This window comes from Bolinopsis microptera, unplaced genomic scaffold (genome assembly GCF_026151205.1).
Source record: "Bolinopsis microptera isolate Bmic1 unplaced genomic scaffold, MBARI_Bmic_1.0 sca80, whole genome shotgun sequence".
Lineage (NCBI taxonomy): Eukaryota > Metazoa > Ctenophora > Tentaculata > Lobata > Bolinopsidae > Bolinopsis > Bolinopsis microptera.
The window spans coordinates 1-25938 of NW_026971852.1; the positions used below are offsets into that span (position 1 = coordinate 1).

The following is a 25938-nucleotide window of genomic DNA, read 5'->3' on the forward strand; positions in this document are numbered from 1 at the left end:
CTCTCTCTCTCTCTCTCTCTCTCTCTCTCTCTCTCTCTCTCTCTCTCTCTCTCTCTCTCTCTCTCTCTCTCTCTCTCTCTCTCTCTCTCTCTCTCTCTCTCTCTCTCTCTCTCTCTCTCTCTCTCTCTCTCTCTCTCTCTCTCTCTCTCTCTCTCTCTCTCTCTCTCTCTCTCTCTCTCTCTCTCTCTCTCTCTCTCTCTCTCTCTATATATATATATATATATTGTATATAGTGATGATATCATGGTTTTGTATCATGATTGAAACATTTGTCTGACTCAACCGGTCGTTTCATTTTGTATCTAGCTCTCGGCTTGCCGATTGAGCACTGTAAGCAGACGACGCCACCCACAATTATATATATATATATATAGAGGAGCCAGCTGTAGAAGATCCAGGCCACGCCTCTCCAGACACAGCTGAGGATTCTGATTCTGGAGGTTGCTTCCCTTGTGCTAAGAAATGTGATCTCTGCAAAAACTTCCTGAAACCATCAACCACAATCGGCAGTTTCCACACCAACCAAGTATTCAGTATCAAAGGACGATTGGACTGTGATACCAAAAATGTTGTGTACATAGTTAATGATAATATTTGTAAGTTAAGTTATATAGGATGTACTTCAGACTCTTTAAAGGTTAGATTTAGGAACCATAAATCCCACATTAAAACTCAAAGAAGGACATGTGAACTTTCCTGCCATTTTATAGATAATGAGATTTTGCACAATCTGGACCGTACAACCACTAAGTTGTTTACCAGTACTTTAAGTAAGGACATTAATGTTTCTATTATAGAGCAAGTTGACGTTGGGAATTTTGAGCAATGTGCCCAGGATAGACTAAGTATTTGTAAACAAAGGGAGAACTTTTGGCAAAACCAGCTTAAAACTTTAAAGCACTTTGGAGGGATGAACGTTAGAGAAGAAAGATGATTTTCTTCTTGCATATTCTATTTTCTCACCTCTACCACTCATTTGGGATTTCAACCCACCATAACTTGAATTGCTGAGTTACAAAAATTTCTAAATTTTAAATTTCTTTTATTTGATTGATTGATGGATTGATATTTTGAATAAATTTACTAACATGTCTTTATATCAGGATGACTGTAAAGGTACATTTTACCGACATTTGAAGTCAAGGCGTTGTTTTACTGATAGTTGTGGCTAACTAATAATATATATATATATATATATATTTCGTTGCTGTACTCCTACACATTAAAAGTCGGTGTCCCTCTCCCTCTCTCTCTCTCTAACATTGACTCACTCCGCAATAGTATGTGTCTGAAGGTCCGGCATGGGACTTATCATCTGCTCCTCTGGAGGCAGGTCAGTGTTCTGCTTGTACTGATGATCCCCCAGTGCACGTGACAAGTTCAGACCACCGTTTACACGACCATCCTTCGTTATCTTCCCTCCTGCTTTCTCAACCCGGGTCTTCTCAATCTCACTCTCTGGTTTGTGGTCCTCGGACAAGTCCACTGCAACTCCGTCCTTGGTACACACTACACACCTCGAGTCACCTGTGTAAAATTAACCGTGATTATATCAGGCAATTATCGGGCAATTATTAGGCAATTATCGGGCAATTATCAGGCAATTATCGGGCAATTAAGACCACTAAACTGAGTAAATTTTAAGGAGGTGAGATTGTAAGAGTGAAATTTCAACGGGAAGGGAAGTGATCAACTTACCAACGTTAGCTACAGTAATAACCCCTTCCTGGATAACGGCTACACAAGCGGTAGTGCCACTTCCGTACCCCTCTCTCTCATCAAACTCTGGGGGAACGTCATCATCGTCACTATCCTCTTCTGATGACCCCTCCTCTGACCCCTCTTCGTCCTGGAGAACATTATAAATATTACAAGGCTTGTTTATTCAATATCCACATAATACTAACTAGAGTATTGCCACATTTGTTGATATTTCAGGATTATGATCGGTTAACATCATCGAACTAACCGAATCGTCCTCGTCAGTCATTTCTGCCTCTTCCTCTTCCTCTTCATCAGATTCCTCTTCACCCTCACCATTCTTACTCTCGTCCCCATTTGCTGAAAATGGAGCAAGTCGTGTGAGAAAATCACCTTATTCAAATAAAATCACCTTATTCCAGTAAAATCGAACAAGTCAGCTCAGGAAAGGTAAAATGTTAGTTTTCAGGCGGCAAATCCTGCTCCTTGATGTTGGATCTTTCTGTTTGATATCTACTAACCAGTCGTCTCGTCCGCGCCGTTTTTCTTTGAAGGGGAACTACTTTCAGATTCTGAATCTTTCTGAAATGTTTAAGGTTAGCGAATTAATTCAAAAGACGCACTGTAGCTGTACTGTATTCGTGGTACAAAGGGGATGATACATAGTTTATCAATATCAGTATATTATCATACGTCAACAGAAAAATAACATCTTGAATACGCACTCCGTTTTTGACGATTTCCTTCCCATTTGCAGCTGATCCAGCGCTTGCAGGCTCTCCACCGCCTTGTAAGATATCAGGAACTTCCACCTTAGCCTTCTTTCCTTTCCCGGATCCTTCAAAGTTGCCTTCTTTCTCCGCCATTTCTTCTTCCATGCACTCTTTGACTGGAAATAAGCCGTTTAGAAATCACAATTGGCAATTTACATCAGAAAGGTCGGTACAGTGAGCGTTCTGGAATTTTAGAACCTTTATTTTTGTGCTTTCAACACACTGATTCGGGTGCATTTCATGCCGTTCAACTAGAAGCATAAATTAAATACTAACATTTTTGTTTGTATTTGGCGAGCAGGTCCACAAGTGGCAGCTGGGCCTCTTCGTTCAGCTCCTCACATTCTTTGATCTTATCTTCCATTCCTTCTTCATCTTCATCGTCTCCTTTAGTACCTTAGATACAACAAAAGATGAAAGTAATTGACTCGTTTGTAGTTTTCTACGCAGTACTAATCAGATTCACGTTAGACACAAATTGGGGGGGGGGGGGGGGGGGGCTGACCATAATATTGAAGTACATTAAAATGTAGGTTTTTTCCCGATTTAGGGCAGGGGATATACTTTAATATACTCTAATATACTTAAATTTATCCCTATCTTTTTACCTAAAACAAAAATCGCTGCACACAATATGCTTGAAATGCAAATCTTAATCGATTCCGAAAATTTCATACAGAAATATTGAAAACTTATGGAGTTATTTTAATTTTAATGAAGTCATTAAATTGGCTAGTATCCCGAACCGAGATATTACATGTGCAATTTTGTTCATGGAGGTCTTTTTACTTAGTATCCACTATTCAACAGATATTGAGCTATATTTTTCACACAAAGTTAGTCTCATTCAAAAATATTGAAATTTGATCGAATTTTGGGTAAAAGCTTTCAAATTTGTTGCGTATGCCCAAATATGGGCATATGGTTTGAAGCTCATAACTCATCCATTTTTTGACCAAACTGGATGTAAATTCATGTACTAGTCCAAAAACAGGCTTATCTTGCAAATCTAAATGAAGAATATAGCTAGACTAATTTTGGGTATATTAAAGTATATTAAAATGTAGGTTTTTTCCCCGATTTAGGGCCGGGGATATACTTTGATATAATTAAATATGGTCAGCCCCCTCCGGCCCTCCCCTCCCCAAATAAAAAGTAGAATTGTCAAAAATGATGACAGTTCACCAATATAACCAAACTACGAGAATTAACAAGTAACAATGCGTATAATTCCACTGACCTGCCAGCGTCTGCAATTCATCAGCCGTTTCCTCCAACACAATCTGCTTATCAACAGCCAGGAAAGTTGTTTTCAGAGCTTGCTCGATCTTGCCATCAGTAAAATCGTACTGTGTTTTAAGGAGCATTGGAAGGTATTTAGCGACGTAGAGAGCCACCTCGCCTCCACCGTGGCCATCGTATACGGCAAACAGTGCCGAATTGTCTGTCAGGTCAGGAACACAGCTCATTGCATCCTGGAGATGATTTATTTAGAGCGATGATGTGATCTGTTTAGCAGTCAAAGGGGAATCTCGCTGAATGTCAAAGCGCCACGAATTACGAAATTGTGTCAAAGTTGATGAGAAGTGTGCTCACTCACATGCACGAGGGAAGACACTGCAGAAGATTACTATATTTTCAACCTGATTAAATGACAATAACTTCTTGTTCACTGTTCAGTACCAATATCTAGAAAAGCGGATACCTATATTCTATAAGCCCATTTTGTAATTGTGGCCGGTGCCGCCAACGTACGCGCAAATATTACATTTTCGCGCGCTCGCGTCTTAATTGAACACGAAGCGCGGACGATATTGAATTTATGTCGACCGCGTCTGCAGTAATGGCAAAGACAGAAGACGTTTCCCTGAATTTTGTAGTGGATTTTGTAGTGGATTTTGCGCGCCGAACGTACGTTACAATATTTATCATTGTAGAATCTACGACGGTAGAAGTCAGAAGTCTCAATAAACTGCTCGTACTTATACATTTATAGAAACTTATAAGATATGAAAATCTAAGTAACACATCCACCCCAGTCAGGCCACCCATCCCAAATAGCTTGAAATCTGTGACAAATCCCTGAAAATCCAGAATGAGAATCTTGACCCCTGAGGGGATTTGTGTTGCTGAGTATTTGAAACATGTTTGGTGGGTAAATAGGTAGTACATATCCCTAACCATCACAAAGACCAAGCTCTTGAACCACTCAAGCCACTCCCAGAGGCCATGCCAATCCCAAAATTACCGAAATCCAGCTAAAATCCAGACTTTAAAATCTTTACCCCTGTAGTGCTTTTATGTTCCGGGGTAGGTGGGACCTGTTTTAGTTTTAAAATGGGTTCTACCTGTCCCAAACCATCATAAAAATCAAGTTTCGACCTCTCAACCCACTCAGGCCACTCCCAGGGGCCACGCCCATCCCAAAATTACCGAAATCTAGCTAAATCCAGACTTTAAAATCTTTACCCCTGTAGTGCTTTTATGTTCCGGGGTAGGTGGGACATGTTTTAGTTTAAAAATGGGTTCTACCTGTCCCAAACCATCATAAAAATCAAGTTTCGACCTCTCAACCCACTCAGGCCAATCCCAGGGGCCACGCCCATCCCAAAATTACCGAAATCCAGCTAAAATCCAGACTTTAAAATCTTTACCCCTGTAGTGCTTTTATGTTCCGGGGTAGGTGGGACATGTTTTAGTTTTAAAATGGGTTCTACCTGTCCCAAACCATCATAAAAATCAAGTTTCGACCTCTCAACCCACTCAGGCCACTCCCAGGGGCCACGCCCATTCCAAAATTACCGAAATCCAGCTAAAATCCAGACTTTAAAATCTTTACCCCTGTAGTGCTTTTATGTTCCGGGGTAGGTGGGACCTGTTTTAGTTTTAAAATGGGTTCTACCTGTCCCAAACCATCATAAAAATCAAGTTTCGACCTCTCAACCCACTCAGGCCACTCCCAGGGGCCACACATATCCCAAAATTACCGAAATCCAGCTAAAATCCAGACTTTAAAATCTTTACCCCTGTAGTGCTTTTATGTTCCGGGGTAGGTGGGACATGTTTTAGTTTAAAAATGGGTTCTACCTGTCCCAAACCATCATAAAAATCAAGTTTCGACCTCTCAACCCACTCAGGCCACTCCCAGGGGCCACGCCCATCCCAAAATTACCGAAATCTAGCTAAAATCCAGACTTTAAAATCTTTACCCCTGTAGTGCTTTTATGTTCCGGGGTAGGTGGGACATGTTTTAGTTTAAAAATGGGTTCTACCTGTCCCAAACCATCATAAAAATCAAGTTTCGACCTCTCAACCCACTCAGGCCACTCCCAGGGGCCACGCCCATCCCAAAATTACCGAAATCTAGCTAAAATCCAGACTTTAAAATCTTTACCCCTGTAGTGCTTTTATGTTCCGGGGTAGGTGGGACATGTCTTAGTTTAGAAATGGGTTCTACCTGTCCCAAACCATCATAAAAATCAAGTTTCGACCTCTCAACCCACTCAGGCCACTCCTAGGGGCCACGCCCATCCCGAAATTACCGAAATCCAGCTAAATCCAGACTTTAAAATCTTTACCCCTGTAGTGCTTTTATGTTCCGGGGTAGGTGGGACATGTTTTAGTTTTAAAATGGGTTCTACCTGTCCCAAACCATCATAAAAATCAAGTTTCGACCTCTCAACCCACTCGGGCCACTCCCAGGCGCCACGCCCATCCCAAAATTACCGAAATCCAGCTAAAATCCAGACTTTAAAATCTTTACCCCTGAAGTGCTTTTATGTTCCGGGGTAGGTGGGACATGTTTTAGTTTAAAAATTGGTTCTACCTGTCACAAACCATCATAAAAATCAAGTTTCGACCTCTCAACCCACTCACATCCACAACCTTCCGAATGTAGGTACGGACTTCAAAAAACCGAAAAATATACAAAAGTCAAAAGTCAGTGGGCATACGTTGGCCTTAATAGCTCCGCTGTGTTTTACATTTGAGAGCTGTTACTTTGCAGATGGCATACTGTTCTTACTGGTTCGAGGATTCTGTCGTAAATATTTGAAAATTCGAATATTTTAGACCACGCCCATTCGATATTAAAACACCTATTATATTGTTTTCTCTGAACATGCTGAACGCCTATTTTTTTTCAGAGACGGTAGATTATTAAATGTTGCATATGATCCGAAAACATGAGGCAAAACGGATTAGAAATGAAAAAGTTATCAAGCATTTTCTGTATCTCGTTAACAACATTGACTGGGTGATTATGTAACACCGTGACACGACACCTTAATTGGGCACCCTTAACAATTCCCATAATGTTTAACGGAGTAGTTAACGGGGTCACCTAATCACGTGATTAGGTAAACCAATCACCTGATCACACGTAATGAATAAACTCGTTATGCTTCATATCTCTGTCATCTGAGGAGCAGTTCTAATTTTTTTTTCAGGACAAACGTAATTTGAATGGCCAAACACAATTCAACAAAATTTAGCTCGATTCGACTATCCAAACTATCAAATAAATGCAAAAATGAACCTTCATCCGAAAAAAAATAACTAAAATATTTATCGATTTGACAAATTCCTCGAACCAGTGGTAGTAGTAAGTCATAGGTACCAGAAAGAATTATTACAATTGGGCACTCAGTGACTAAGCTATTAAGGCCAACGTATGCCCACTGACTTTTGGGCCACCCTGTATTTTCGGCTCAGAATGATCAGGGTAGCATGAAACATGAACAAAAGTAGTTTCCAGAAAAACTTTGAAAAATTTTGACTTAGAAAATTTTCAGTCCGAGTCATTCTCGATACGTACCTCTGAAAGCAGAGCTCCCGCTTCCGAGCTCGTATTGCGAAGGGGAGGCCTGCCTTCCGAGATCGCATTACAATGGGGAACCATCGAGTCCAAAATCGTATATCGAACTTCGAAAACCGAAAAAAATATTTTCGGCTCAGAATGATCAGGGTAACATGAAACATGAACAAAAGTAGTTTCCAGAAAAACCTTGAAAAATGTTGACTTAGGAAATTTTCGGTCCGAGTCATTCTCGATACGTACCTCTAAAAGCAGAGCTCCCGCTTGCAAGCTCGTATAATTGCGAAGGGGAGGCCTGCCTTCCGAGATCGCATTACAAAGGGGACCCTCGAGTCCAAAATCGTATATTTTCCGAAAGGGTAGGTGCGGACTTCGAAAACCGAAAAAAATATTTTTGGCTCATAGTGATCAGGGTAGCATGAAACATGAACAAAAGCAGTTTCCAGAAAAACTTTGAAAAATTTTGACTTAGAAAATGTTCGGTCCGAGTCATTCTCGATACGTACCTCTGAAAGCAGAGCTCCCGCTTCCGAGCTCGTATTGCGAAGGGGAGGCCTGCCTTCCAAGAGCGCATTACAAAGGGGAACCCTCGAGCCGAAAATATTTTTTTCGGTTTTCGAAGTCCGCACCTACCCTTCGATATACGATTTTGAACTCAAGTCAAAAATTTTCAAAGTTTTTCTGGAAACTACTTTTGTTCATGTTTCATGTTACCCTGATCATTCTGAGCCGAAAATATTTTTTTCGGTTTTCGAAGTTCGATATAAGATTTTGGACTCGAGGGTTCCCCATTGTAATGCGATCTCGGAAGGCAGGCCTCCCCTTCGCAATACGAGCTCGGAAGCGGGAGCTCTGCTACCAGAGGTACGTATCGAACCGTATCGAGAATGACTCAGACTGAAAATTTCCTAAGTCAAAATTTTTCAAGGTTTTTCTGGAAACTACTTTTGTTCATGTTTCATGTTACCCTGATCATTCTGAGCCGAAAATATTTTTTTCGGTTTTCGAAGTTCGATATACGATTTTGGACTCGATGGTTCCCCATTGTAATGCGATCTCGGAAGGCAGGCCTCCCCTTCGCAATACGAGCTCGGAAGCGGGAGCTCTGCTTTCAGAGGTACGTATCGAGAATGACTCGGACTGAAAATTTTTTAAGTCAAAATTTTTCAAAGTTTTTCTGGAAACTACTTTTGTTCATGTTTCATGCTAGTTGCTACCCTGATCACTACTTTTATTCTTGTTTCATGTTACCCTAATCATTATGAGCCAAAATATTTTTTTCGGTTTTTTGAAGTCCGTACCTACATTCGGAAGGTTGTGGATGTGAGTGGGTTGAGAGGTCGAAACTTGATTTTTATGATGGTTTGGGACAGGCAGAACCCATTTTTAAACTAAAACATGTCCCACCTACCCCGGAACATAAAAGCACTACAGGGGTAAAGATTTTAAAGTCTGGATTTAGCTGGATTTCGGTCATTTTGGGATGGGCGTGGCCCCTGGGAGTGGCCCGAGTGGGTTGAGAGGTCGAAACTTGATTTTTATGATGGTTTGGGACAGGCAGAACCCATTTTTAAACTAAAACATGTCCCACCTACCCCGGAACATAAAAGCACTACAGGGGTAAAGATTTTAAAGTCTGGATTTAGCTGGATTTCGGTCATTTTGGGATGGGCGTGGCCCCTGGGAGTGGCCCGAGTGGGTTGAGAGGTCGAAACTTGATTTTTATGATGGTTTGGGACAGGCAGAACCCATTTTTAAACTAAAACATGTCCCACCTACCCCGGAACATAAAAGCACTACAGGGGTAAAGATTTTAAAGTCTGGATTTAGCTGGATTTCGGTCATTTTGGGATGGGCGTGGCCCCTGGGAGTGGCCCGAGTGGGTTGAGAGGTCGAAACTTGATTTTTATGATGGTTTGGGACAGGCAGAACCCATTTTTAAACTAAAACATGTCCCACCTACCCCGGAACATAAAAGCACTACAGGGGTAAAGATTTTAAAGTCTGGATTTAGCTGGATTTCGGTCATTTTGGGATGGGCGTGGCCCCTGGGAGTGGCCCGAGTGGGTTGAGAGGTCGAAACTTGATTTTTATGATGGTTTGGGACAGGCAGAACCCATTTTTAAACTAAAACATGTCCCACCTACCCCGGAACATAAAAGCACTACAGGGGTAAAGATTTTAAAGTCTGGATTTAGCTGGATTTCGGTCATTTTGGGATGGGCGTGGCCCCTGGGAGTGGCCCGAGTGGGTTGAGAGGTCGAAACTTGATTTTTATGATGGTTTGGGACAGGCAGAACCCATTTTTAAACTAAAACATGTCCCACCTACCCCGGAACATAAAAGCACTACAGGGGTAAAGATTTTAAAGTCTGGATTTAGCTGGATTTCGGTCATTTTGGGATGGGCGTGGCCCCTGGGAGTGGCCCGAGTGGGTTGAGAGGTCGAAACTTGATTTTTATGATGGTTTGGGACAGGCAGAACCCATTTTTAAACTAAAACATGTCCCACCTACCCCGGAACATAAAAGCACTACAGGGGTAAAGATTTTAAAGTCTGGATTTTAGCTGGATTTCGGTCATTTTGGGATGGGCGTGGCCCCTGGGAGTGGCCCGAGTGGGTTGAGAGGTCGAAACTTGATTTTTATGATGGTTTGGGACAGGCAGAACCCATTTTTAAACTAAAACATGTCCCACCTACCCCGGAACATAAAAGCACTACAGGGGTAAAGATTTTAAAGTCTGGATTTAGCTGGATTTCGGTCATTTTGGGATGGGCGTGGCCCCTGGGAGTGGCCCGAGTGGGTTGAGAGGTCGAAACTTGATTTTTATGATGGTTTGGGACAGGCAGAACCCATTTTTAAACTAAAACATGTCCCACCTACCCCGGAACATAAAAGCACTACAGGGGTAAAGATTTTAAAGTCTGGATTTAGCTGGATTTCGGTCATTTTGGGATGGGCGTGGCCCCTGGGAGTGGCCCGAGTGGGTTGAGAGGTCGAAACTTGATTTTTATGATGGTTTGGGACAGGCAGAACCCATTTTTAAACTAAAACATGTCCCACCTACCCCGGAACATAAAAGCACTACAGGGGTAAAGATTTTAAAGTCTGGATTTAGCTGGATTTCGGTCATTTTGGGATGGGCGTGGCCCCTGGGAGTGGCCCGAGTGGGTTGAGAGGTCGAAACTTGATTTTTATGATGGTTTGGGACAGGCAGAACCCATTTTTAAACTAAAACATGTCCCACCTACCCCGGAACATAAAAGCACTACAGGGGTAAAGATTTTAAAGTCTGGATTTAGCTGGATTTCGGTCATTTTGGGATGGGCGTGGCCCCTGGGAGTGGCCCGAGTGGGTTGAGAGGTCGAAACTTGATTTTTATGATGGTTTGGGACAGGCAGAACCCATTTTTAAACTAAAACATGTCCCACCTACCCCGGAACATAAAAGCACTACAGGGGTAAAGATTTTAAAGTCTGGATTTAGCTGGATTTCGGTCATTTTGGGATGGGCGTGGCCCCTGGGAGTGGCCCGAGTGGGTTGAGAGGTCGAAACTTGATTTTTATGATGGTTTGGGACAGGCAGAACCCATTTTTAAACTAAAACATGTCCCACCTACCCCGGAACATAAAAGCACTACAGGGGTAAAGATTTTAAAGTCTGGATTTAGCTGGATTTCGGTCATTTTGGGATGGGCGTGGCCCCTGGGAGTGGCCCGAGTGGGTTGAGAGGTCGAAACTTGATTTTTATGATGGTTTGGGACAGGCAGAACCCATTTTTAAACTAAAACATGTCCCACCTACCCCGGAACATAAAAGCACTACAGGGGTAAAGATTTTAAAGTCTGGATTTAGCTGGATTTCGGTCATTTTGGGATGGGCGTGGCCCCTGGGAGTGGCCCGAGTGGGTTGAGAGGTCGAAACTTGATTTTTATGATGGTTTGGGACAGGCAGAACCCATTTTTAAACTAAAACATGTCCCACCTACCCCGGAACATAAAAGCACTACAGGGGTAAAGATTTTAAAGTCTGGATTTAGCTGGATTTCGGTCATTTTGGGATGGGCGTGGCCCCTGGGAGTGGCCCGAGTGGGTTGAGAGGTCGAAACTTGATTTTTATGATGGTTTGGGACAGGCAGAACCCATTTTTAAACTAAAACATGTCCCACCTACCCCGGAACATAAAAGCACTACAGGGGTAAAGATTTTAAAGTCTGGATTTAGCTGGATTTCGGTCATTTTGGGATGGGCGTGGCCCCTGGGAGTGGCCCGAGTGGGTTGAGAGGTCGAAACTTGATTTTTATGATGGTTTGGGACAGGCAGAACCCATTTTTAAACTAAAACATGTCCCACCTACCCCGGAACATAAAAGCACTACAGGGGTAAAGATTTTAAAGTCTGGATTTAGCTGGATTTCGGTCATTTTGGGATGGGCGTGGCCCCTGGGAGTGGCCCGAGTGGGTTGAGAGGTCGAAACTTGATTTTTATGATGGTTTGGGACAGGCAGAACCCATTTTTAAACTAAAACATGTCCCACCTACCCCGGAACATAAAAGCACTACAGGGGTAAAGATTTTAAAGTCTGGATTTAGCTGGATTTCGGTCATTTTGGGATGGGCGTGGCCCCTGGGAGTGGCCCGAGTGGGTTGAGAGGTCGAAACTTGATTTTTATGATGGTTTGGGACAGGCAGAACCCATTTTTAAACTAAAACATGTCCCACCTACCCCGGAACATAAAAGCACTACAGGGGTAAAGATTTTAAAGTCTGGATTTAGCTGGATTTCGGTCATTTTGGGATGGGCGTGGCCCCTGGGAGTGGCCCGAGTGGGTTGAGAGGTCGAAACTTGATTTTTATGATGGTTTGGGACAGGCAGAACCCATTTTTAAACTAAAACATGTCCCACCTACCCCGGAACATAAAAGCACTACAGGGGTAAAGATTTTAAAGTCTGGATTTAGCTGGATTTCGGTCATTTTGGGATGGGCGTGGCCCCTGGGAGTGGCCCGAGTGGGTTGAGAGGTCGAAACTTGATTTTTATGATGGTTTGGGACAGGCAGAACCCATTTTTAAACTAAAACATGTCCCACCTACCCCGGAACATAAAAGCACTACAGGGGTAAAGATTTTAAAGTCTGGATTTAGCTGGATTTCGGTCATTTTGGGATGGGCGTGGCCCCTGGGAGTGGCCCGAGTGGGTTGAGAGGTCGAAACTTGATTTTTATGATGGTTTGGGACAGGCAGAACCCATTTTTAAACTAAAACATGTCCCACCTACCCCGGAACATAAAAGCACTACAGGGGTAAAGATTTTAAAGTCTGGATTTAGCTGGATTTCGGTCATTTTGGGATGGGCGTGGCCCCTGGGAGTGGCCCGAGTGGGTTGAGAGGTCGAAACTTGATTTTTATGATGGTTTGGGACAGGCAGAACCCATTTTTAAACTAAAACATGTCCCACCTACCCCGGAACATAAAAGCACTACAGGGGTAAAGATTTTAAAGTCTGGATTTAGCTGGATTTCGGTCATTTTGGGATGGGCGTGGCCCCTGGGAGTGGCCCGAGTGGGTTGAGAGGTCGAAACTTGATTTTTATGATGGTTTGGGACAGGCAGAACCCATTTTTAAACTAAAACATGTCCCACCTACCCCGGAACATAAAAGCACTACAGGGGTAAAGATTTTAAAGTCTGGATTTAGCTGGATTTCGGTCATTTTGGGATGGGCGTGGCCCCTGGGAGTGGCCCGAGTGGGTTGAGAGGTCGAAACTTGATTTTTATGATGGTTTGGGACAGGCAGAACCCATTTTTAAACTAAAACATGTCCCACCTACCCCGGAACATAAAAGCACTACAGGGGTAAAGATTTTAAAGTCTGGATTTAGCTGGATTTCGGTCATTTTGGGATGGGCGTGGCCCCTGGGAGTGGCCCGAGTGGGTTGAGAGGTCGAAACTTGATTTTTATGATGGTTTGGGACAGGCAGAACCCATTTTTAAACTAAAACATGTCCCACCTACCCCGGAACATAAAAGCACTACAGGGGTAAAGATTTTAAAGTCTGGATTTAGCTGGATTTCGGTCATTTTGGGATGGGCGTGGCCCCTGGGAGTGGCCCGAGTGGGTTGAGAGGTCGAAACTTGATTTTTATGATGGTTTGGGACAGGCAGAACCCATTTTTAAACTAAAACATGTCCCACCTACCCCGGAACATAAAAGCACTACAGGGGTAAAGATTTTAAAGTCTGGATTTAGCTGGATTTCGGTCATTTTGGGATGGGCGTGGCCCCTGGGAGTGGCCCGAGTGGGTTGAGAGGTCGAAACTTGATTTTTATGATGGTTTGGGACAGGCAGAACCCATTTTTAAACTAAAACATGTCCCACCTACCCCGGAACATAAAAGCACTACAGGGGTAAAGATTTTAAAGTCTGGATTTAGCTGGATTTCGGTCATTTTGGGATGGGCGTGGCCCCTGGGAGTGGCCCGAGTGGGTTGAGAGGTCGAAACTTGATTTTTATGATGGTTTGGGACAGGCAGAACCCATTTTTAAACTAAAACATGTCCCACCTACCCCGGAACATAAAAGCACTACAGGGGTAAAGATTTTAAAGTCTGGATTTAGCTGGATTTCGGTCATTTTGGGATGGGCGTGGCCCCTGGGAGTGGCCCGAGTGGGTTGAGAGGTCGAAACTTGATTTTTATGATGGTTTGGGACAGGCAGAACCCATTTTTAAACTAAAACATGTCCCACCTACCCCGGAACATAAAAGCACTACAGGGGTAAAGATTTTAAAGTCTGGATTTAGCTGGATTTCGGTCATTTTGGGATGGGCGTGGCCCCTGGGAGTGGCCCGAGTGGGTTGAGAGGTCGAAACTTGATTTTTATGATGGTTTGGGACAGGCAGAACCCATTTTTAAACTAAAACATGTCCCACCTACCCCGGAACATAAAAGCACTACAGGGGTAAAGATTTTAAAGTCTGGATTTAGCTGGATTTCGGTCATTTTGGGATGGGCGTGGCCCCTGGGAGTGGCCCGAGTGGGTTGAGAGGTCGAAACTTGATTTTTATGATGGTTTGGGACAGGCAGAACCCATTTTTAAACTAAAACATGTCCCACCTACCCCGGAACATAAAAGCACTACAGGGGTAAAGATTTTAAAGTCTGGATTTAGCTGGATTTCGGTCATTTTGGGATGGGCGTGGCCCCTGGGAGTGGGTTGAGAGGTCGAAACTTGATTTTTATGATGGTTTGGGACAGGCAGAACCCATTTTTAAACTAAAACATGTCCCACCTACCCCGGAACATAAAAGCACTACAGGGGTGAAAAGCACTACAAATCCACTACAAAATTCAAGGAAACGTGCTCTCGCAAAGATTAGAACTAGCAGGAGTACTACCCTCAGGCTTACATCGACAGAAACTAGACTCAGATGCGACCGATCGAAGATACTCCGCAGAAAAAGCAGAAGGATACCTAGTGGATTATTCACGGGGTTCCTACAATAACACTTACATGACAATCGTCAGTTACCAGTATCCAAGAAGCTGGCCCAGTCCGTGCACCAGTCCACGGACTACTTATGACATGAAGGTTAGAAGATCATATGAATGATATCTTGGATGCAATTGGTAACGTTGTAAATTACTGAATGAAGACAAAGATTACGATTGATTAAATGAGGTATACAATATACATAAGTCATTCGATTTCTATGGAGTATTATCAATTACCACTATCAGCAACGACAACAACTATTCCAATTCCTGAAACGGTTACGGTCTAGTAATAAACGAAAGAAGGACCCACGGCCTCCATATTAGAGAACGCTCGAGACTTCCTATTCCAGAAAAGAAAAAAAAACCTTTTAAAGAACTCCATGTCCTGTCCCTTTCCATTCGGAGCTGAGGGGACTGATTGAGGAGAAGCAAAGTTAGAATGGTCTCTGGCGTCAAAAGCGGTCACAGGGTGGTATGTGGAGCAGGATATAACATCATGTCCTATAATGCTAGCCGTAAGTAATTGCATCCAAGATACCATTCATATGATCTGTTTACCATCATGTCATAATTAGTTCGTGGACTGGATCGGGCTTCTTTGATACTGTCCCCAATTGTTCACGGAAACCTATATTCCCTAGTTTTAATGTAAGTTGAACCAATAAAAATGTTCGCTACCATTTTGCATTAACCTGGTTTCCAGTTGCGGACATAAGACAAATTTTAGAGGGCAGCAAAATAATCGAGAGTGGGGGTGACAAATGGGAACCGTTGCAATATCAAGTAATGCACACATAAAGACATAAGATGTCTATCATGATCATGAAGGTACATTTATAATACCCCGCTTTACTGCGCCCCGATTTAACACAAACCGGGGTTTTACTGTACTTAACTTGATAGTTCTCTTGGTGGACAAGCATGTTGCGCTGTACTCAGTACTGGTTCTAATAAGTTTATTATCGGATGTTTACCTATAATTATTATGATATGAATATTTAGTGTAATGGCAATCAATCTCCTTAAAATTTACCTTATTTCACAAGCCACGGACAGTAAAAAAGACTTAAAAGTAAATAAGTGAACATAGACAATGAGAGAGATAACAGAAAGATAACACGGACAATGAGAGAGATAACAGAGGGATAAGAATGAGAGAGATAACAGAGAGATAAGAATGAGAGAGATAACAGAGAGATAAGAATGAGAGAGATAACAGAGAGATAAGAATGAGAGAGATAACAGAGAGATAAGAATGAGAAAGATAACAGAGGGATAAGAATGAGAGAGATAACAGAGAGATAAGAATGAGAGAGATAACAGAGAGATAAGAATGAGAAAGATAACAGAGGGATAAGAATGAGAGAGATAACAGAGAGATAAGAATGCGAGAGATAACAGAGAGATAAGAATGAGAGAGATAACAGAGAGATAAGAATGAGAGAGATAACAGAGGGATAAGAATGAGAGAGATAACAGAGAGATAAGAATGAGAGAGATAACAGAGAGATAAGAATGAGAGAGATAACAGACCTCGTTAGCAACCCTCCATCCCTGCATACTGCTAGCACCGTATTTCAGTCCCAACTTTGATATTCCGTCGATTACCTCCTTCTCCGTAACTGGGGACTCCAGATATCCGCTCATTACAGCTCCCATCTCGACAACTTGCTAGTGTTAATAAGATTTTAAATACTATGTTATATTGTAAGTCGCCGTATTAATTTGTACAGTGAAGCTGCTAAAACAAATTATTTACAAATACCAAACATATTCTAAACAACTTATTAACAATCCCTTATAGCTCAACTCGGTGATTCGATTTTAATAAGACAACATTATAGCAAATAAAATTTAGTGATTAAAGACAACAAAATTATGTTAAAAGCCCATTAGTGGGATTAGTACAATAGTAAAAGATTAAAATGCTACTTCAAACAATTTATTATATTAAACCTTTCTCTGACAAAAATTTGTCGAATGTTTCCTTATCTTTATCCTTAAGAAATATTCTAAAACCTTTCAATAAGTCCTTGTGATTTGCCATAAACAAATCTGTAACATTGTCGATAAGTTTCACGATATTCTTTTCTGTCTTATACTCCTTCACGACCCCTCTGAATACTTCATACTCAGCGTCAGATAACGAAATTTTTAATGTTGCAGAGAAATTTTGGGATTTTGTCACTTTAGGTTGTTCTCTCTGGGTAGAAGCCAGAGGGCTACTCATAACGGATGTTATTTGCGACAAAGAGTTGAGGTTATTTTCTTTATCTTGTTTGGTAACAAGTCTGAATTTCTTTCTGGGATTTCTGATAGCCTCAGGTGTCTTGTAGTCCGTGGTAGATCGACTGCTTACCGGAGACATAGAAGGAGCAAAGGAGTAATCAGCCGAACCGGTACCGTTCAATGAGCTTATCAAGCTTACTCTCTTATCAGTTCGAGCCATTTTCCTGGGAGGCGGCGTAACTTCATGTGTAGAATCATCCAAGTTTGGTGCTGCAAATCTTTCTTTGGGTAAGTCCTTCTCGGTGGATCTAAAGGCATCATACATGTTACTCAGTCGGTTGGTATTTGATGATTTAACAGGTTCTTCATTTTCTTCTTTCTCACATACCCTATTAACATGAAGTTTAAAGAATTGGGATAGTTCACGTAAACCGGAACCAAACTGCTCGTTTACCTTTGCAAATCCTCGTGCCCACTTAGGTAGCTCATCAACATTTGATCTGAATGAAAATCTTTTGTCCATAAAAATAACTGCCCCAAAGTCATCTTTGTGTCGAATAACTCGGCCGACAGCCTGGTTCACAGCTCGGGAGCTCTGTTGAATGTACCACTCTTGACCGTTCAACGAATTTGGTCTGTTTCTCTTCTGTTGATCCAGATAGTTGATTTTAGCACTCACTTTAGGGTCGTTTTTCGGTGGAAAAGGCAGGCCTGTTATGATTACAGCCCGTCCATGCATGTCCGCAAAATCAATACCTTCACTGGCTTTACCTCTGCAAACTGCAAACAGCATTGCTCCCGTAGCTCCATCTGTAGGGTTTCTGACTTTGTCATCAAATTCACTCATCAATTTTGCCATTTCGTTCTTAGATCGTGGCTCTGTGAAGCAGTGTTTAGTTTTCAGCATACGAGAGTAAATATTGGTGGTTTGCCAAGATTGGATGGTGTTGTTCATTACTCCGTAGCTGGGAAAGAAAACCAAAACTCCGTTGGGAATTACTCTGAGTAGATTAACAATGGAAGTGCCCAAAGAGGAGAGGTATTTTGGGTTGCTTCTATTTGCGTATGTTGAAAGAAAATCAGTTCCATCACAGCCTTTACAGATTATCTGAAATGGAAACGATTATACCATAAATAAGATGCATTATAGATATTACAACTTTGATTTTATATCCACAAAATTGATTGTATCGTATTTGACGAAATACAAACACATCACAAAATACTGGCAAATAATGAGAAATAATGAGCTTCCAATTAAATGTTATATCCAATGATAGATATTGCAGGATTAGTACAGATCCAAATTGTAAAAATGTGTGAAACGTACCTGCACAGATATTTGACTTGGCTGAATGACATGAGGATTCTGTAAAGTGATAGGAAAAGGTATCCTCAATTCACAAGAAAAGGAATTTATTGGAGAAAGAGTACCACTGGTTAGTATAATGGAGTAAACACCACTCTTCACAAACTCCTCCATGGCTAGCCCAGGACTAAAACACCAGTAAGAAAGCTTGGTAATGAACTGTGGGGCAACTGATTCTATATTTTTATCAACCCAAGTCGAGGCTTTCCCTGACTTACCATATTTTGAATCCTTTTTCTCCTTCGACACATAACAAACATACTGGTGTTTGGAGGCCTCGCTCTGGTCGAGAGTCAAATCAAGTATCTGCATAAAGTTGTTGAGGACAACAAACGTGTTACCCACTAGTTTATTAGAACTGCTTAGAGATAACACTGATTCCATCTTTTGAAGAACCTCCGTAATCAACCCTTTTGTCTCTTGATTCACATTTATGGACACAAGCAGGTTTTTAAAAGTAGACTTGTCTATGATGTTACCTGATCCTTTTACTTCTAACTTATTGAATTCTCTTTCAAGAGACAGGAAAATAGCTTTCATAGTCAAAACATCCTCTTTTGTCAATTCACCACTGTCATAACTTGGCCCCGAACTTGTGCTAGCAGACCCATCGTCATCCAATATCCTTTGTAATGTCAACTGACAGTTTTCTATACAGTTAGCTATGTCTAAAGAAGTTATTTCAAATGAATACGATTCCTCACAAACCTTTTCTATGTTGTGAGCTTCATCGAAGATAACAATGGAATTTTCAAGTGTTATGTTTTGATTTTTCCTAGTTTTGCTATCAATAAGATAGTTATATGGCATGAAGATTATATCAGCACGTCTCAAGAGTTCTCTTGATGAATAATATGGACACATGGTCTTCTCCTTTGAAACTGAAACAAGTTCCTCAATATCCAGTATCTCCCCAAATATTGCGTCATTTATTTTCTTATCTACGTTAGTGTAGTGCACACAAGATCTTTCCTTCACTTTCGCACGGCAGGTGTGGATTTTTGCCATGTTGTTCTCGATGTTCATCACTTTGGGATGTAAACAGAGCTGATCTCTGGAGCCGAGCACACTCACTTTTGGTTTATATATCGTATTCTTGAGCTCGTTGACAACTTGTGAAATCTGAGAGTGAGTCCTTGATGCATATATAATTTTAGGAATAGCATTAAATCCCTCTAATGCTTGATTGTTCCCAGCAGCTTCATCCAATCCGGCAATATTAGCATTAGCTGCTATTCCACTGAGCTGAAGTTTGGCAATGTAAGTAAGTCGCCATGCAAGAACTGAGCACAGAAGGCACAATGTTTTACCAGTTCCAGTTGGAGATTCCAGAATTGCATTTTGTTTTGACTGAAGAGCTCTGATTACATGTCCCATGTAATCTTCCTGACATTTATAAGGAGAAAATGGAAAGTCAACATCTACATTGTTTACTGTCACTTGGGGCATTGCCTGCAACGAGATTTAAAATTACTTATTGTTAAATAAAATTACATTTTTTACAAATCTATTACATTTAATTGTCAAATGACGTAGTAAACTATATCACAGTTAATATTATATGGATATAAATGTTCAATGATATAGAGCGATTTCAAGAGTAGTGGTCCACATGGGTCCGAAAAAGCCGTACAGGCACTTGGGTCCTTATCCTTGTCACTAGTCTCAATTGGATTCAGTTTACACAAAACATGAACATTTACAATTTAAACGTACACATTGACACTATATTTATTAGAAAGCTAAAATTATAAAATAATACGTGTGTGCGCAGCTTGGGCCGCGCTGCATAAGAATTGATGCGTGTAGGGGCTAGGCTGGAGTACACTTGTTTATAGATTAATGAATTGCATTGTAAATATTTAGAATTGACGATATATTAGAATTAGAATTAGAATCAAATTTACACAGCAATACAATAACAATAAAAAATAATTTAAGAAGCTTCAATCTGCTGTGCAGGACATTCAAGTCAGTCGAAAACTGTTAGCAGAACACCCTTCTAGGGACATAAGGATATAGTATGTAAAACATAATAAGTAGTAAATTAATGAGTGATAAAATAAGATATGATTTAACAGTGAACTGTGGGCAGTTCATATATTATGATCTAATAGTATATATGGGCAATTCCACGTAGTGTAATTCACACTTTGCACAAAATTTAGCTTTTAATTGCATGCTAATTGTAGGCTAACATTAGCAGCATGATAATATAAAGCTAAAGTCAGAATGAAGTTTAAACGTTTGTGATGATGTGGCAACAAAAGTTTAATGTCTATCTCTTATACTTTTTATGAGAGCAGCATTTTAAAAAGTAGACGTTATTCACAGGCATAATTTGGTGTTTTAGAAATCTTGCCTTAAAATTGCAATTCGTGCCCCAGTGTAATAGCAGAAGTTACAATAAGGCTTGATCACAATAAAGTACACATTTTTTCAACTTCCTATGTCCTTCCTAACATAAATTTGTGGAATGTGTGTAGTACAGGGACAATATAGGAAGTAAACTTTATTCACATTTGGACGTAGTGTAACTCACACTCTGCCCAGTTGCTCTGTTTGTGCGTTGTATTGATGTTTGCTTGTTCTTAATTTGGTTGCTGCTATTGTAAAATGGTGAAGTAGACTGACTATTACTGATTTTAAATTAAATCAAGACTACTAATTGGTCCAATTAGATACTGGTAATGGTGTAGATTACACCCTACTGCCATACCACAGTGGTCCGGGCGCCCATGCGAGGTAGACATAAGACATAGGCATGACTGAGGGGTATGATATACCACAAAACATGTATTCTAAGGGTATCTTGCCCCAAAATAACGTTTAAAAAGGTTTTTAGAGTGATTAAATGGACATTTGACCTCAAATATTAATTTTACCTCATTTTTTGTCAAAAATTGCATTTTTTGGCAATTTTTTTGCCATTTTTTAGGACAAACTACAAAAATAAGTTGCAAATTAACTTTGGTAAGGATCTATAAGTTGATCTATCTGTAAGTATAGGACAACTTAGAGTAATCCTAGAAAAATGTACAGTGTAATATTGTGGCATGATTTTTTATGAGCTTTATTGATTCTATTGATGATGCCTTATTGATTCTATTGATGATATTGGAACACTTCCTTACAGTGAAAGGTTGGATGCCTTACAGATTACAACACTTGCAGAGAGACGGGTTAGAGGAGATTTAATTGAGGCCTACAAAATTTTGAGTGGATTGGTTGAGTATGGAAACAGTATGTCGTGGTTTTCCTTCGAAATATGTCGTAGATTTATATGCGAAATATGTAATGATATTGACCTGGGGGGCCGACAGCTCTTCGACATTGCATGAGGGATGCTGTGGCTTTTTTGGTGGTGTTGATGGTATGTTCAATGAAGTTAAGTTTGCTGTCCTAGCTAAGGTCACTCCTAGAAATTTAGCCGACTTAGACAGACCTATAATGTTGTTGCCAACTGTTATAGGTCTTAAAACCTTTCAGCAGTAATTGGGTTAATAGTTGTCTGTTACAGACAAGCCAATGTCTGTAATCTAGGTAAACTATAGGTAAAAACATAATATTTATCATAAGCTAAAATGTACTAATCTTTGTATTCTAAATGGGGAAAAGAAGAGACATTGTCAGTCAGTCGAGATAACTATTAAGTAAATGAAGCTCGTTTTCAGAATTTCACCTCATCAGTTTTTGTTAATCTGGGAGAGTTTCCTTGATACTATGATAAAAAGCAGCCTAGTATTGCACGTTATGAGGAGTGCATACCGAAATTTTGTAATTGCAAAGAATCCTGTAAAAAGGGTTACATACTGGATAAATCTGATTTGAAAGCCTGACATAGTCGAAGAAATCTTATGAGTTATCATAATTGCTTTTTATTGCAATAATGTTTCCATCATTTAGCAAAAAATTAGTTGTAGAATATACGATAACAGCTTTTAATCTGTATCATTTCAAGGTTATTTTAATATATATGGACACGTTCATTTGAGTTTGAGGATATTGGTAAATATAAGTGACCCTATTAAAAGGCACAGTGTAGTTGACTTTGTCACACTATGAAATTACTTAAACCCTTGATGGTTAGGATAATCGTCTCATCTTCCAGGCTAACTTTGTCACATAACGATATCTTAATCAGGTGATAAGATATCGCTTAAATACGGCCGGCACGGAAATGGTTACATTGTCACACTATAAACATGTGACGGAGTAAATATGGACCCCTTGCTGGCGTTTTTGATCAAATTTTTGAGTGTCCAGTTAATTGGATGGGTACATATGACCATTACCTACATATTTGACGACTTTTTTCGTTAGATGGTGCATTCAGGTTTACTCTGTCACACATTAAAGAAAATATGTGATGAATGTTTAGGGCACCCTGATAAGCAATGCTCAGTAGTGTCAGTTTATTTGATGGCCTGGAAGTGCTGGGAATTGTTATTATATCATATAGTCGTAAGGAATTAAAACACAGAAGGCACAACCAAGCTTACTTTGTCACATAATCTTGATGATATCTGAACATGTGTGAAATTGAACAAATAATGATATACCAGCTTAAACCCCTTTAAATATTATACGTACTATGGGTCAAACAACACTGCTAGTACCATGCACCAGTCACATAAATCATTATCAGGTGGTAATATGTTAACAGTGTCACAATTAAACTACCGCTACATGGTCAAAAATAGGGTAATTTCGTCACAAAACATTATTATAACTCTGTTAGCTCCTTGCTGGCAAAATAACTAGTTTATCGAAATTTTTTTAATGATAAAGTTACATAGTATTCTAATAGAGGTATAGTTCTTCAAAATAGGGGCAAGACATGTTTACTTTGTCACATCAGTTATTATAAGAGTTAGGTAATCGTCATCAGATTAAAAGATATTTTTCGTAGTTTGGATCGATTAATACTTTAATATACCTGTAATAAATCCTATGCCAATTTTAACACACTATCTTGATACTGTTGGGGCAGGGAAAGTTAATTTTGTCACATTTTCAATGTCTTTGACAAATTAATCTACATTTTTAAAATTGAGTTCTTATGTTCTGGACAATATTCTTCCAATCGTTTATGAAAGAATTTTGAATTCTAATAGAGTTATAGATCTTCAAAATAGGGGCAAGACATGTTTACTTTGTCACATCAGTTATTATAAGAGTTAGGTAATCGTCATCACATTAACATATATTTTTTTGTAGTTTGGATTGATTTATATAGGTAATAAAGCAGCCTATGCTAATTTTTACACACTATCTTGAAATTGTTGGGGCATGAAAAGTAAATTTTGTCACATTTTTAGTGACTTTGACAAATTTAACCTTAAATTGTTAAACTTAAGCTCTGATGTTCTGGACAATATTCTAATAAAGGTATAGAATATAGATCTTGAAAATAGGGGCAAGACATGTTTACTTTGCCACATCAGTTATTATAAGGGTTATTATAAGAGTTATTATAAGAGGCTATTTCATTCTATAATCATTGTTTTTAATCTATTTACGATTTCGTATAATTTTTTGTGACAATGTTAACATCAACTGATCTTAACTTGCATCAACTACATTGTCATCATATAAAATTTTCCCGCCTTTCAAACCAAAATCAGATATAAATAATTCGCCCAAAATTTTAAATTCCATATTTTGTGACAGAATTAACCTCATTTCCCAATAACCGAGTGCCTGTATTAGCTAACTATTCAAAACAACATATTTTAGGGCTATGATTGGTAGAGCAACCATCAAATAATGAGTTGAAAGGGTTTTTAGGACACCTCACAGTAGAATAGAGGTATGGTATCATGAGTGTGACAAAGTTACCCAAATATTGCCTTGTAACCGTTCGATCCGTGCCCATTAACCAATGTTGTATCATAATTGTTAGATTGACCTAATTTACTATATATCAGACCAAGGAATGATAATTAGACAACTGCAGTTAACTAAGTCACACAAAATGTGACATTTGAAACATTATAGTGCCTAACAACAATAGATTTTCTTTCTGAGCGGTGCATATGGGAGGATGGGTTACGTGGCTAATGTTCAGAACTTCTGAACGTGCTAGGTTAATAGATGTCAAAATTAAGCCACTATCGTCAAAAACGCTATTATTTTTGTTTACCAATATCCTCAAACTCAAATGAACGTGTCCATATGTATAAGATTTACTCTGTGCTGTTTTATGACAATACATCAGATTGTACCTATTCATAAATTGTTGATGCTATTGTCATTCCTGTTAGGATAATACAACAATATTCGAAACTTGATTCTTATCCTTAAAGCCACTTATCGTATTTTGTAATAAAAATTATTCAAACAACATATACATAATGTCACAATGACCCTATAAAACAAAAACCCTTCAGAAACTCAATATATTCTCTATTATATATCAAATATTGGGAGAAACATTTGAAAATCACCCTTGGCCTTGTGGCTCCAAGTTCAAATCTAGACTATCTATATAAACAAAATTCTTTCTCGCACCTCTGATCGTGCAAAACTTTTAGGAAAGAAAAATTTTTTAGGAAAGAAAAATTTTTATTTACCACAAATAATCAATACATAATGTTATATTCATAAATAAATTCAAATTCCAATTTCAAACACATATACAGTACGCTGCGCTCACAGCCACAATTTAAAATTGTTCAGAAATTCGTAAGTCAGCTGTAGGCGCCGCGCACAGGATCTATTTAATTGTTATCTTACAATTACATGTCACATTTCTTAAGCCAAAATTTCAGAAGCAAAATAATTTAAAAGATATTTCTGTCGTTCACGCAGTACAGGCCGTGAGCACTAGGATCTAATTAATATAATAATGGAGAGATTTTAAAAAACCGCGCGCTCGTTATCTATTGTGATTAAATTGAGTGCGCGCCACTGTGAACAGTAGTACCGCTCAAGCATGAATTAGTACTGTAATTAGTACTGAGCGGTACGCAGTTCTGCGTCGCGTGAAGCGTAGACATTTGTAGCACACGTTTCATTCAACTAATCCATTAATCCATGTGACATGTAATTATATTAAAGCAAAAAGAATATTAATTTTAGTAATAATTGACGTAAACATATGTGTTTAAATAACATATATCTATAATCTAGCGAGTTACTAATACTGTTTGTTTGTAATCTTGATTATATATCTTTACACTAGCCTATATTATGATGGAGATATACATTATATAATTGCTCCAATATTCAAAATTTTCTTTCCTAGACGCATGATACTGATATGATACGATAGTCAATTTGATTTGAAGCGCCCAATTTTGCGGCTTCTGGCTCTACTGTCAAATTTCTTTTTACTGGGCCGCGCTCAGCCTGTCATTCCGCCAAATCTTTATTCTATTATTGTTAATGAACATAATAGCCTGGGGTCCTCAGGTAAATTTCTTTGTGCTTTTGACGAATGTTACTCGTCTAAATTTCTTTGATAGAAGTTGTGCGCACCGATTTTTTTCTCGAAATGCTTGTCCGCGAGGCAAGTGCTACGAAGAAGCGCGCGCTGGGCTTTTTCATTAACAA

The 25938-nt window shown here is 39.8% G+C and overlaps 2 protein-coding genes across 2 annotated transcripts; both read right to left on the reverse strand.

Moving 5' to 3' along the window:
* Window positions 1-1267: 1267 nt before the first annotated feature.
* On the reverse strand, window positions 1268-16534 carry LOC134825778 (protein phosphatase 1G-like). The gene is made up of 9 exons (XM_063837984.1): window positions 16531-16534; window positions 16317-16456; window positions 3715-3949; window positions 2751-2870; window positions 2427-2590; window positions 2223-2283; window positions 1970-2061; window positions 1699-1849; window positions 1268-1527 (listed from the first exon to the last, which is right to left on the reverse strand). The coding sequence occupies exons 2-9, from the start codon at window positions 16440-16442 to the stop codon at window positions 1268-1270; spliced, it is 1209 nt and encodes a 402-aa protein (XP_063694054.1). The 5' UTR covers window positions 16443-16456; window positions 16531-16534.
* Window positions 16535-16623: 89 nt separating this feature from the next.
* LOC134825777 (regulator of telomere elongation helicase 1-like) lies at window positions 16624-19829 on the reverse strand. Its single transcript, XM_063837983.1, has 2 exons — window positions 18343-19829; window positions 16624-18120 (listed from the first exon to the last, which is right to left on the reverse strand). The coding sequence occupies exons 1-2, from the start codon at window positions 19756-19758 to the stop codon at window positions 16729-16731; spliced, it is 2808 nt and encodes a 935-aa protein (XP_063694053.1). The 5' UTR covers window positions 19759-19829; the 3' UTR covers window positions 16624-16728.
* Window positions 19830-25938: the final 6109 nt, after the last annotated feature.